Source organism: Plasmodium gallinaceum, assembly GCF_900005855.1.
Source record: "Plasmodium gallinaceum strain 8A genome assembly, contig: PGAL8A_v1_108, whole genome shotgun sequence".
NCBI classification, from domain to species: domain Eukaryota; phylum Apicomplexa; class Aconoidasida; order Haemosporida; family Plasmodiidae; genus Plasmodium; species Plasmodium gallinaceum.
In genome coordinates this window covers 451256-464163 of record NW_021628228.1, presented here as the reverse complement: position 1 = coordinate 464163, position 12908 = coordinate 451256, and the positions used below count along the sequence as shown (strand labels likewise).

At 18.7% G+C, this 12908-nt stretch overlaps 2 protein-coding genes across 2 annotated transcripts; both read right to left on the bottom strand.

Moving 5' to 3' along the window:
* Positions 1 to 3182: 3182 nt before the first annotated feature.
* HAP2 (male gamete fusion factor HAP2, putative) lies at positions 3183 to 5953 on the bottom strand (the record flags this gene model as incomplete). Its single annotated transcript, XM_028670250.1, has 2 exons — positions 3183 to 5534; positions 5744 to 5953. 2 exons carry the CDS (start codon positions 5951 to 5953, stop codon positions 3183 to 3185), a joined length of 2562 nt encoding a protein of 853 aa, XP_028527021.1.
* Positions 5954 to 8016: 2063 nt separating this feature from the next.
* On the bottom strand, positions 8017 to 11859 carry PGAL8A_00390300 (conserved Plasmodium protein, unknown function; the record flags this gene model as incomplete). Its single annotated transcript, XM_028670249.1, has 1 exon — positions 8017 to 11859. One exon carries the CDS (start codon positions 11857 to 11859, stop codon positions 8017 to 8019), a length of 3843 nt encoding a protein of 1280 aa, XP_028527020.1.
* Positions 11860 to 12908: the final 1049 nt, after the last annotated feature.

Sequence of the window (12908 nt, the reverse complement as noted above, 5' to 3'; positions counted from 1 at the left end):
TTTTTTTTAACTTCTATTTTGTTTTATATGTTTTTTTTTAAAAGCATTTATTACTATAATGGAAATTAATTTCTATGCAATTTATGAATAAAGATATGCAAGTCTACAAATTGAAACAAAAAAATTATTTTTTGTCTTATCGTAATTTTATTTTATTTCATCATCTATTTTTCTTTTTTTTTTTTTTTTTTTTTTTTTTTTTTTTTTTTTTACACAATCTTTTATATATTAATTTATATATATACCATATATTCATATATAACTTTATAGTTTATCTTCAGCATATACTATTTATAGGGATAACGAAAAAGAATATGAATATATAATCAAAAATATAAAAAATGTTGAATAAAAATACATACAAGGTTCAAAATATTTTATAACTTATTATGTATAATATTTTAATTACTAATTTAATACGTACTAAAGAAAGAAACTGGAGTAAAAACATTAATTACACACATAATAAAATTGCAAGTTCTAACCTTTAAAAATGGCTTATGCTTATTTCACAACTAAGATATATAAAAAAAAAAAAAAATAAATAAAAACAATTTAGAATACATTAAAAATATAAAAAATTAAGAAAAAAAAAAAAAAAGTTTTGTAAAATTGTAATTTAAAATTATTGAGATCTATTTGAAATTACATATTATTTTTTCAACTCAAAAAAAAAAAAAAAATTAGGAGTCAGAATTAACTCATTATTGGTCAAATTATACTTAAGAAAAAATTCAGATGAGAAAAGGAAATAATAAAAAAAGTAAAATTCATATAAGATGTATTTGTTTATATAATTGTATAATAATAATAAAAAAAAAAAAAAAAAAAAAAAAAAAAAACAATTATGAAATTTATTGATTGATAATATTTATATTTTCATATACATGAATATGCATGAAAAAAAAATAAATGTTCATATATTTACACCTTTTATTAATAGAATTAAATTAAAAAAATGATAATATAGATAAAAGTGTAACAAAAAAAAAAAAAAAAATAAATAAATAAATAAAGATAAGATACGATAAAATAAAAGCAAATAGTATAAAGGGATATGTTTCTCATTAGCCTAATTTAATAAGAAAAAGTTTAACTGTATAAAATTTATTAGAATATTTTTTTATTGTAATTTTTAATTTAATATATTTTTTAATTTTTTTATGATAAAAAAGTAATTTTATAATTATATTTTGTGTGCAAAAAAAAAAAAAAAAAAAAAAAAAAAAAATACTTGTGTATAAAAATGTTATAGTATTATATATCATTTTTTTAAATAATATTTAAGCAGACATAGATTACATCTGAAAAAAAAAATAAAAATAAAATATATGAGGTTATTATGAAATGATTTGAAAAAATTTATGTCAATGTATGAAAATATATAAATTTATTTTAAAGGTTCTCAAAATAAAAAAAAATCCTTACAAGAATAAAATAAAAATATTTGTCATTCTTAAAATTATAAATAACATTTCAAACAATTATAATTTAATATTTTATAAGAACATTATATTAAAAAAAAACATATACTAGAAAAATAGTAAAAGGATATATTTACATCTTTTTTTTATAATATATAATTTATAATTAAATTCTTTGTTTTACTTTTTTAAGTATATCTAAAATGTATATAAATTCACGAAACAGTGTATAATAAAATTATTAATTTTTAAATAAAAAATATCGTAATAAATATTAAATATATGAAGCACTCAAAATCATAAAAAAAATTTAAAAGCACAATATTATATAATAAGTATCTCTCTTAAAATTAATTGTTTTTGTTTGCTTAAATGCTATTCCTATATAGTATATATATTAAATTTAAAGCATATATTAAAAAATAAAAATAAAGTAATCATTATAATAACAGAGTTCTTGTGAAAAATTAATTAAACTGCATAAAAATGTAAAATTAATGAAACGATAATTATTTAATAGTAAAATACACAAAAATAAAAAAATATTAAAAATGTTATATTAATATTATAAGAGCTATATAGTTATATTAAACTAATAAAAGTATTATAATAATATCATAGAAATAAATGAGGAATCATAAAAAATTTATATGAACACAAAAATACTAATAAATATAATTATAATGATATAAAGAAAAGATAAAATTTGTCTAATTATATTATATTAAGGAAATTAAAATATGAACGTTGTCTATCTTTAATATTTGAAAAACAAATTAAACTATATATTCTTTATTTTATTAGAATTAAAAAATATAAACTTTTTAAAATGAAAAAAATATTTCTTCATTTAATTTTTTATCAAAATTTATAAATGAATAAGACTAAATTATATTTAATGTATATATATTAAAAAAAAAAAATTTTAAGAACATATATATTCATTTATAATATAAAAATAAAAAATAAAAGCAAAATAAAATATTTTAGTTCCCAAAGGACAATCTTTTAATAAATATATATAATCCTTTTATTTTTTTTTTTTTGTATTTTTGAAAAATTGCAATAAAAACAGAATATTTAATATATAAATTTTTTTTTGAAGCCAAAAAAAAAAAAAATAACTACTAAAGAATTATGCAAAATTTCATAGTGTAATAACTATTTTTTGTAGCAAATATAAAATTAAATAAAGTTTCATTGTAATTTAAAGAAAAATATACATGTTGAAATAATTTCATTGATTTACTTAAAACTATATTTTTCCTATATATATATCAGAGTAAAAAGAAAAATATAGCAAAATAAAAAAAAAGTTCCATATGATATGTAATTTAAAATGTATATGTGGTTGATTTTTATTCTAGAATTTATAATTGTAACATGAGGTAAAGATTTATATAACTTTTAAGTAATTATAAGTTATTTTTTTCATCTTATACTATAAATAAGAGTTTTTTTTTTTTTTTTTTTTTTTATTTAACAAATTTAATTTAAATAATATAAAAGAATAAAAATTAATGAAGATTAAATAATATAAAATGAAACATTTAGAAGAGATACAGAGTGATTAATAATTATAATAATAAAAGACAAATTCTTAATAAAAAAAAAAAAAAAATAAATTCTATAAAATGATAATAAGAAAATTATTTTCAATAAAATTACAAACGATAAATTTTCCTAGATATTAAAAAAATAAAGATATAAAATTGAAATTATTTCTTTTAAATGTTTATATTTTTTTTTTTGTATTTTCTAAGATGAATAATCTGACATTTCATTATATTTATTTTTTTTTTTATACGCATTTCTACTTTTATATTTTTTTGTATTCTTTTTGTATCTTGAAGAATTATGCTTATATGAATTAGAGGAAATATCTGATTCATTTAGACTAATGGATTCAATAGAAGGGGTTGAGTACGTAATGGTACTTTCTAATGATGTACCACTATATTGACTAAGATAACTTATTTTTCTTTCTTTTTTTTTTTTTCCTTTGTGTCTTTTATGTTTCATTGATCTTCCTCTTTTTAATGAATACTTTTTTACACTTTCAGTACTAGAAGAACTACTAGTATCATTTGAAGAAGACGAAAAACTTTTTTTTTTTTTTCTGTGTTTTTCATATTTATTGTATTTATGAATATTTCTGTATTTTTGTGTATTTTCATTTTTTCTAGTAGTGCAAAAAGAGCATATTTTTATTGGCAAAAATAAACATTTAAAAAAATATTTAATAATGAATGGAAGAAGAGGTATTAGAGATGGTGCAATAATAATTAAAATACCTAATGTCACAAATTTTCCAATGAATTCTTTTAGTAAATTTGAATAATAGGAAGAACATTTTTTAAAATTAAATAAATAGCATAATAAATCAACCGAACATTGACATGTATCTTTGACAGGAGGAACTGTATCAGTACTATCACTTTCGTATTTAGTAAAAGTTGTTTCTATTTTTTCTTCTTCTATATTGGATTCAATAACATGTTTCGTCTCTTTTGATGTTAATTCAAATTCTTCTTTAAAACACTCTCTTCCATTTGCATCTTTTACAATTGCTTTACAAGTTGTTCTGATTTGTTTATTTATTAAAAATCTAATAATAAAATGAAAAGCATAATTTTTATCAGCATCAATATATGCATTCACTTTATCAATAGGACTAACATGGCTAGCTAATTTTTCACTTCCCTGTTCGGTACATACCACATGACATGAAAAGTTGGCACCGTTTTTTTTATTATTATTCCATACATGAACAATTAATGTACAACCTTTGGAGTCAGACTGATTAGAAGAACAATTTTTCGGTGTAGTAATGTGTGTAATGGTAGCAGTTGATATTGGTCGTATTTCATAAACTTCTAGAGCATTTGTTTCAAACTTTATTTCTACTGAATGATTTCCATTATATTTATAATCAATAAATTGGCTATGTGCTGCTGAATATTCATTATAAAAAACTTTATTATCAAGATCTTTTATATCTATATCATTTTTATTATTTATTTTATCTTTCAAATAGTTAGGTAAATTAACTGAATTGTAAATTTTGGTTTGTGCTTCTGAAGCATAGGTATTTTTAATTTTATATTTCGATGCAGAATTTCTACCAATAGACGTTGTATGTTCATTATAATACTTAAAAAGACTAGCTGATAAACAATATCCTGTAGAAGAACCGCAGAAATTTCCTCCTCCATCTCTCCATTTGTTTAAGGATACTCCTAATTTATTGCATGTTTTTCCACTTAAATCAAAGAGATGTTTTGGCAACATTAATGCTTTTCTTAAACAAGGATGAATAACATTGCACATTTCATTATAGTCACATCCTTTTAGTAGAGGAGAATCTTCTTTTAAACCACAATTTCTTGTAACATCACTTGATATTACATCTGAGTTATTTTTAGGTGAAGATGGAATTAAAATATAGTCATTTGATAAATTAACTAAGCTTCTTTTTCCATGAGATTCACTTCTTAAAAATATCCAAACGTCAAAGTAATCATCTCTAATTTCAGTCATAGCATCATTTAATTGATATTTTTTTTCTTTAGTAACTAAATCATTTTTATTATTCAAAACACTAGTTACATCATCGTACGAATATTCTTGCAATGTTATATCAACATAAGTGTTAAATATAGGAGGATAATCTATATCATAAACGGAAAAATAAAATAAATCCATTATTGCACAATGTCTGCTATAAACTATAGCAGAATCAGTAAATAACATATTGAAATAATTACATTTTAATTTTGCTCTTTTTATAAAATTATCATTTTTAAAAAGATTAAAAGATGGACATTTGCATGATTCTCCTCTCATATACTCAAGAAAATAAGATGGGAAATTTCCAACATTCTTTTTTATATCTTCAATTCTACGGATATTACATTTATAAGTATATTCTTCTATTTCTTTTGCAGAATACTTTTCATATTTATGATTATTAAATAAGTCTACTACTTCTCTATATTTTAAAGGAATATCCTTTATATATTTTAGATAGTAAGAAATTACAACATAATCTCTTCTAATAGTTAAAAAATACCCTTTTCCCTCAGGTCTCAATATTTTCAATCTTAATACCTTCAAAAATAAAAAAATAAAATAATAAGAAAATATTTGTAAATAATTTTTATTGTATTTGAGAAAAAAAATATTTCCCATCTACATTCCTAATAAAAATATTTTATGAAAAATAAATAAATCAAATATATATATATATATATATATATATATATATATATATATATATATATATATATATATATATATATATATTTTTATGTACTAACAGAATTATTAGAAACATCTAATTGTCCAAAAACAACAGTGCGACATGTTGAATCATCTGCTGAAGAAGTACACACCTTCTTTTTAGAATAAGAATATACTAATCTAATGAAAGAAACATATTTTCTAATACTATTTTCTGATATATAATTTTTAAATATGAAATAATACAAAAAAAAAATTAAAAGTTTTATTTTATATTTAATTTTCATCTTGTCTTTTTTTTCGTTTTGTTTCCTGTGAAAATTAAAATTTTTATATATAATCTTCCTATATTTAAAATTTTTTTTTTTTTTCTCTCTCTCTTTCTCTTGCTATCTCTCTCTTTTCAAAAACTTGATTGAAAGATTTAAAAAACCTTAAGATAATTTATTTAAAAATTATAATTTAGTTTATTAACTAATTGAAATAAAATTCTTTGAATTATTCATTTTTATTTATTAATTTTTTATCTTTCCTTTTTTATTTTTCTATTTGCTAAATCACTCTTTAGTATGCCTGTGATTTTTATTTTTATTTTTTTTTTTTTTTTATAATTATTATCTATATGTTAAATATTTCATATTATTTTATTTAAATTTTCCTCATTTTAGATTTTAATTCTCTATATCTCTATGTATTCCTATTTAAAATATTACAAATAATAAAGTTTAAAATAATACTTTTTAAAAAAGTGTAGATAATAATACAGTGCAAATAAAAATGAGGAAATTTAATTTGTATATAATATATATGTTATATTTTTATTCCTATGATACTATTATATAATTATGTAGAGAAGAAATTAAAATTTTTTCTTTTGTTTTTCTTTGTATTAATGCACTTATTATATATATATATTTAACATAATTTAGAATTTGAGTTAATTTTTTTATCTTCACCTAAAACTTATTTTTATCAAATATTTAAATATAAAAAATTCTAATTAACATTATCAAAAAAAATTAATAAAATATATTATTTTTACATGTTTTACTTTTTTTCAAATAAAAAAAATATAGACAAATATTTACATTGTAGAAAATGCTAAGTAAAAAAAATACAAATTATTTTTACATAATATTCCTTTATTAATGTAAAAATACATAGCAAATATTATTTTTTTTAATTAAAAAGAATTACTTAAAATCATTAATATATTCCAAAAGTACGATATAATTTGTATCTGATGTTTTAAGAAAGATAAAAATATACGTTATTCTTTGGTATTTATATATAACCTTGATATAAATAATAAATGTTATCTAAAAAATTTTTAAGATTTAGAGTATTAATAATATTATATAAGAAAACGGAAACTATAAGTAAAAAAGAAACCGGAGTTATATATATATTTATTTTTATAAATAAAATAAGATTTCAAAAAAAAAAAAAAAAATAGATATTAAAAACTTAATAAATGTTTCGTTCTTATTTCTACATGAGCAAACACTAATGTATTTAAAGGATACACAGAATTATTTTTTTATTTAATAAAATTATGTTCAATTCTTTTAAGGTTTAGATTTATCTATTTAAAGATGATGTCAATAATTTTAAAAAAATTTAATACTTAACTAAAACGATAAAAGTTTATAGAACAAATATACCTTTTTGAAAATTCTTAACATTCTGCAGTTTAATAAAAAAAATGCAGATATATTCATATATATTTAAAAAATAATTTTAAAAAAATATATTTATGTATTATATGTTATTCCTATTATCATGCTTTATCAATTTTATATACTAATTTACATTTTTTTTTTTTTTTTTTTATTATGCATTGGTAATACTAAAGATTTTACATAGTTTATTATAATTTCATACATTTTCATAATTCTTATTACTAGACAATTTTCCTAGTGTCAAAGAAATTGTAAAATAACTTATCTAATTTTAAAAGAAAATTTATTTTACTTTATTATGTTTTTATATTTTATTCATTTCAATGAATGATCATCTTTATTTATTTTTTTATGAAAATATTTATAAAGTAGTTTATTCTTTAAATTTTTATTTATAATCTTAATATATAATTTTCTATACATATATATATATTTATATATATATTTTAATTCTTTCATTATTAGATGTTTTGCTTCATTTTCTCAACTAATATTTCTTCATTTTCTTTTTTTTCCTATTTATTATCATATCATTTATAATCTATTTTATTACTTTTTGTCATTTTTTTTTTTTTTTTTTTTTTTTTTTTTTTTTTTTTTTTTTTTTTTTTTTTATCATTAGTTTGTATCTTTATATACATGTTATCTTGTGAATAGTTTTTTAAACTTTAATATAAGGAGGGCATTTGACCATGAATATGATTTTCATTTGGTATATAATTAAAGAAAAGATAATTTATTTCATCATCTAGTACAATAAATGTATTAATTGGTAAATATTTCCCCTTATATGAAAAAAATTGTTGTTGTCCTCTAATATCTAATAAAACTTCCATTATACATTTTAAAAAGGCAATGTTAAAAACGTTAACTGTTGTATTAATAATAATATTTGCCATTGAAGGATTATCACTATATATGATTAATTTATATACTTTTAGATTTTCAGTATATTCAGATACATTATTGTTAAGTTGACCATGATGACCTTCCAAAGCACTAGAAACTCTTTTATATTCATAATACACATATCTTTCCAATGGAATTCTACTGTATTTGGTTATATAACCATTTTGTATAATTTTCAAATGGGTTTCACTATCTTTTCGTTTTCTATTGTAAATCATGAATCCGTAAGGTATAGCCCAAGTTTCATTAATTAATTTTTCTTGTAATACTTCTTCCATATATATCAAATAAATTTTATAAAGATCATTTTCATCTAATATAAAATTATTATATGGTAAGTTATTTAGAGTTATGTCATTTTTAGTATCAAACAAATTAGAGCTTGAAATACCTGATAACTCATTTGCATATATTTTTTTTTTCTCATAAATTTCTCCAGTAGATGCAATTCTTTTTTCTAAGAATATATGAGTACTTGTTTTATTTTCTAAAAATTCATCCATTCTTTTATTTATGTTATTTTCTTCGTATTTATAAATGTCACATAAATCTTCTATATACATAAGTAACGACACTTTTTCTAATAAAAATACAAAATACTCCATATCCATTTCATGTTTAACATTTGTATCACTAGTAAAATAATAAGTAATCTTGTTATTACTATAATTTTCTTCAAATATAATATCTTCATCATAATTCATGTTTTTTAATAACCTATTAATATAGTCTATATTTAAGCAGTAGGTATATACTTTCCATACGTGCATATTTTTAAAAAAAAAAATTAAGTACTTTGAATTTATTACTCTTTTTGAAGTATTATTTTCATCTGAAACGTTATTTTTCAATGTAGGTGCATTTTTCAAATTAATAGTATCCTCATTTTTATTATTTATTTCCTCATCTATATTATTATTTGATATTTTTATTTCATCTTCTTCCATATTTAAAACATATTTATCGTTAATATATTCTCTCAATTTATTTTCGTCTACTTTAGGTTCCTTAATATCAAACATATCTGTGTATAGTCTTTTCTTATTATAAAAGTCTTCATGATTTGGTGGTTTTTCTAGAGGTATCCATTCATTATCATCTTGTGTCTCATGAAAGGATAGAATATCATTTTTCCTGTCTTTATTATAAGTATACATTGATTTTAAGTTATCATAATTAAAACCTCTTAATTTTTTGTATAAATTATTTAAACCACTTAATTTATGAGGAGTAGGTATTCCTAACATTTGCATATCATGATCATCTTTTCCTAAATTACTATATGTAGTAAAGAATTGGTCTCCTATTCTATATGAATTAATATAGAAAATTTTAGATTTTATTTCATCATTAATAATTTTTGTAACATCAGCCATTTCATTTATATTTATTAAGGTACCATTGTAGTAAAAGTTAATGACATCTATGTCGGGGAATCTAAAATCATCAGTAGCGTATCCTTTATTTTCTAATTTATCAATAGGTGGGAAATATTGATTATTGTGATAATTAGCTGAGTTGCGATAACCTTCTTCTCCATAATATATAGGATTAACTGTTTGTTTATTTTCATTGTTTTTTATTTTAGTTAATTTGTCTTGAAAAACTTTCAATCGCTTTAATGCAAAAGAAGGAGAAAATTCTTTTATATAATTAAGTTTTTCTATTTTTGTGAAGTAAGCTTTTAAAATTCTTTTATATTGTTTACAGTAAGAAATAATTCTGTCAGAATAATGTTTGCATGGGCAATTTAAAGCTATAGTTTCTCCATTTATATTTAATAAAGCAAGTATTTTTGCAAATTGTGCCAAATTAATTTCATTGGAATTATTTGTTTTTATAGTCATACTTTCATCTGTATAAGTGAAATTCATCTTCTTATATAAAAACAAATCAAAATTAGATACTTCTACAGCGTCTGTTATATCCATACAATAAGAGGCACAAATATTTTCCTTGAATTTTTGAACAAAAATTACTGTTTCAAATATATTAAATATTTTCAATTCATCCATTATTTTAAATAAATCTTGAAGATTTTTTTTTAATGAATTTTCTCTAAAATCAAAAAAATTTAAAAATCCATTTGATCCATTTTGACCTATTTTTGCAAACATTGTGTTTTTAATTTGTTTTAAATCTTCTTCATTTTCAATGTCCTTTTTATTTTTTATTTTAATATTTTTTATTTTTTTTTGTTTCATTATTGGATAATTTCTGCTATTTTTCAAACTAATAATTCCATTTTGGTTTTCATTATTATTTTCTTTTAAATCAAAAAACAAAAAATCTCTTCTGTCAGGAATTAAGATAAATCTTAAAATATTTAATACATATTTAAAAAAAGCTATTATTTTCTTTTTTCTCTTAGAATTCTTATTAGGAACTTTTTTACTAGGAATATCTTTATTTTTTAAAATATTCATATATTTCTCAATATCATAATCTTCTAAAAAATTTTTTTTATCTATTGGGATTTTTCTTGATTCATTAGATAATCTAAACCTAAGATATGGATTGTATAAAGAACTTAAGACTTCAGAGAGTACTTCGTCATGAATTTCTTGTTCGTCTATTTCATTCAAATGTTCATTATCAGAATCATCAACTTGTTCATTTTCTTGAGACCCTTTTTTACCGTTATATTCTCTATGAGTATGTTCAGATTCTTTTTGTTTTATCTGTTTTTTATTTTCATTTTTCTCATATTGATTGATTCCTGGATATTGTTTTTCCGTGTTCTCATTTTGTTCTATAGTTTTTTCTTCATTCAATTCATCTTCATCATCATGTTCATTATAGAAATATGCTTCTTCTTTTTCGTCTACTTCTTTATTCTCTTCTTCTTCTTCATATTCATTAAGATCAACTTCATCATATGTTTCATTAACTTTTTTTTCCTTTTCTTCTATATGTAATCTATTATATTCATTAAAATCTTTACGTTTAGGTAATACTTTAGCAGGATATGGATTCATAAAATTACCATAATTTGTAATTAAATTTATAATAAAATCACCATTAGAATTATTTAAATTATTATTTTTTAAATCAAACAAATATTTAAGTAATTGTCCTATATATTCTAAACTCTCGTTCTGATGAAGAATTTTTTTTTCATTTTCATGTGGTTTTTCATCTATAGCTTTATCATATTGAGGAAATATTATATGACTGCTGAATATAAAATTAATTAAATTATGAGCTTTTTCTTTAATAGCATTAAAATGGTTATTTATATTTTCTTCATTTAATAAATCTGTATCAACATAAAATTCATTAAATATTCCAGATAAATGTAGTATTCTTTTTTCTTCTTCGTAAATTTTAGCAGGAATATCATAGAACTTGAAAAAGGATTGTAAAAACTTTTCAAATTTATCATAATCATTTGGATATAATTGCAAATTTTTTATATTTTGAATTTCACTCTTTAAATCATCGTGAGTTTTTAACTCTTTTTTATCCACGAATGTCTTTTTTAATAAAGCTAACAAAATTGCTTTTTCATTTTTTTCTTCATTTAATAGTGCATTATGTTCATCAAAAAATAAGAACAAAGATACAATTGTAAAAAAAGGAAAAAAAAATTTTTTCCACATTATTGTTATTGATTTAAGAAAAAAAAATTACTTATTGAAAAGTATAAAAGAAAGTATTTAATAAAAAGAAAATAGACAATTTAATTATGTATGCATATTACCTAAGTAATAAGCGTCACAATTATACATTTAACTGTTAAAAAAAAAAAAAAAAAAAAAGTGAAGATTATTTTATTTAGTCACTTTTATTTTTAAAAATAAATTTTTCTATTAAAATAAAGTAATTAAAATGAAAATATTATTATTAATATTTATTACTAACAAGGGAATAAATTATTGCAAATTGTTAAACAATAAAATATAAATTAAAGAAAGAGAAAGCAAAAAAAAAAAAAAAAAAAAAAAAAGTTTAACCTGCATTGCTATATTTCATTGATATTTTAATCAGCATTATTATACTATCAACAGTATATATATTTATTTAAAATATATTCAAATTATTTTCATTGGACAAATTATACTCTGAAGAATAAATAATTTTGAGAGTTGTAAATTTCTAAAAAAAAAAAAAAATTATAGAAATTTACTTTTTTATAAAATATTACATTCTACATATACATATAAAAATTACATAATCTTTCTTTTTTTTTTTTTTTTTAGTATTAATTTAGCATGTTTGATATTTGTATTTTTCTCTTTTTTTTACATCTTTATAAATTAAACCAAAACAATTTAATTTTTAGAATTGTGCTAAACATAATAAAATGAAACTTTTTATTTTTAATATGATAGAACCGATAAAATTTTCTTTTTTTCATTATTGTTAGGGAAGAAACAAATTTTTTAAATTTTGGATCCGAGAAAATTTTTTTTTTTTAATTTTTTATTTTATAGGAAAATTTTTTTTATATATTTCTAATTCTTAATTGAAACCGAAGAAAGTTTTCTTTTATTTTTTAAACACGGTAAATTTTTAATGTTAATTTATATCCGAGAAAATAAAATTTATTATTATTGTTGTTAAAGAAAATTTTTATTTTTTATATTTAATTTGTATCCGAAGAAAAATTTATTGTTTTTGTTTTAACATTTAGACAAAAAAAAAAAAA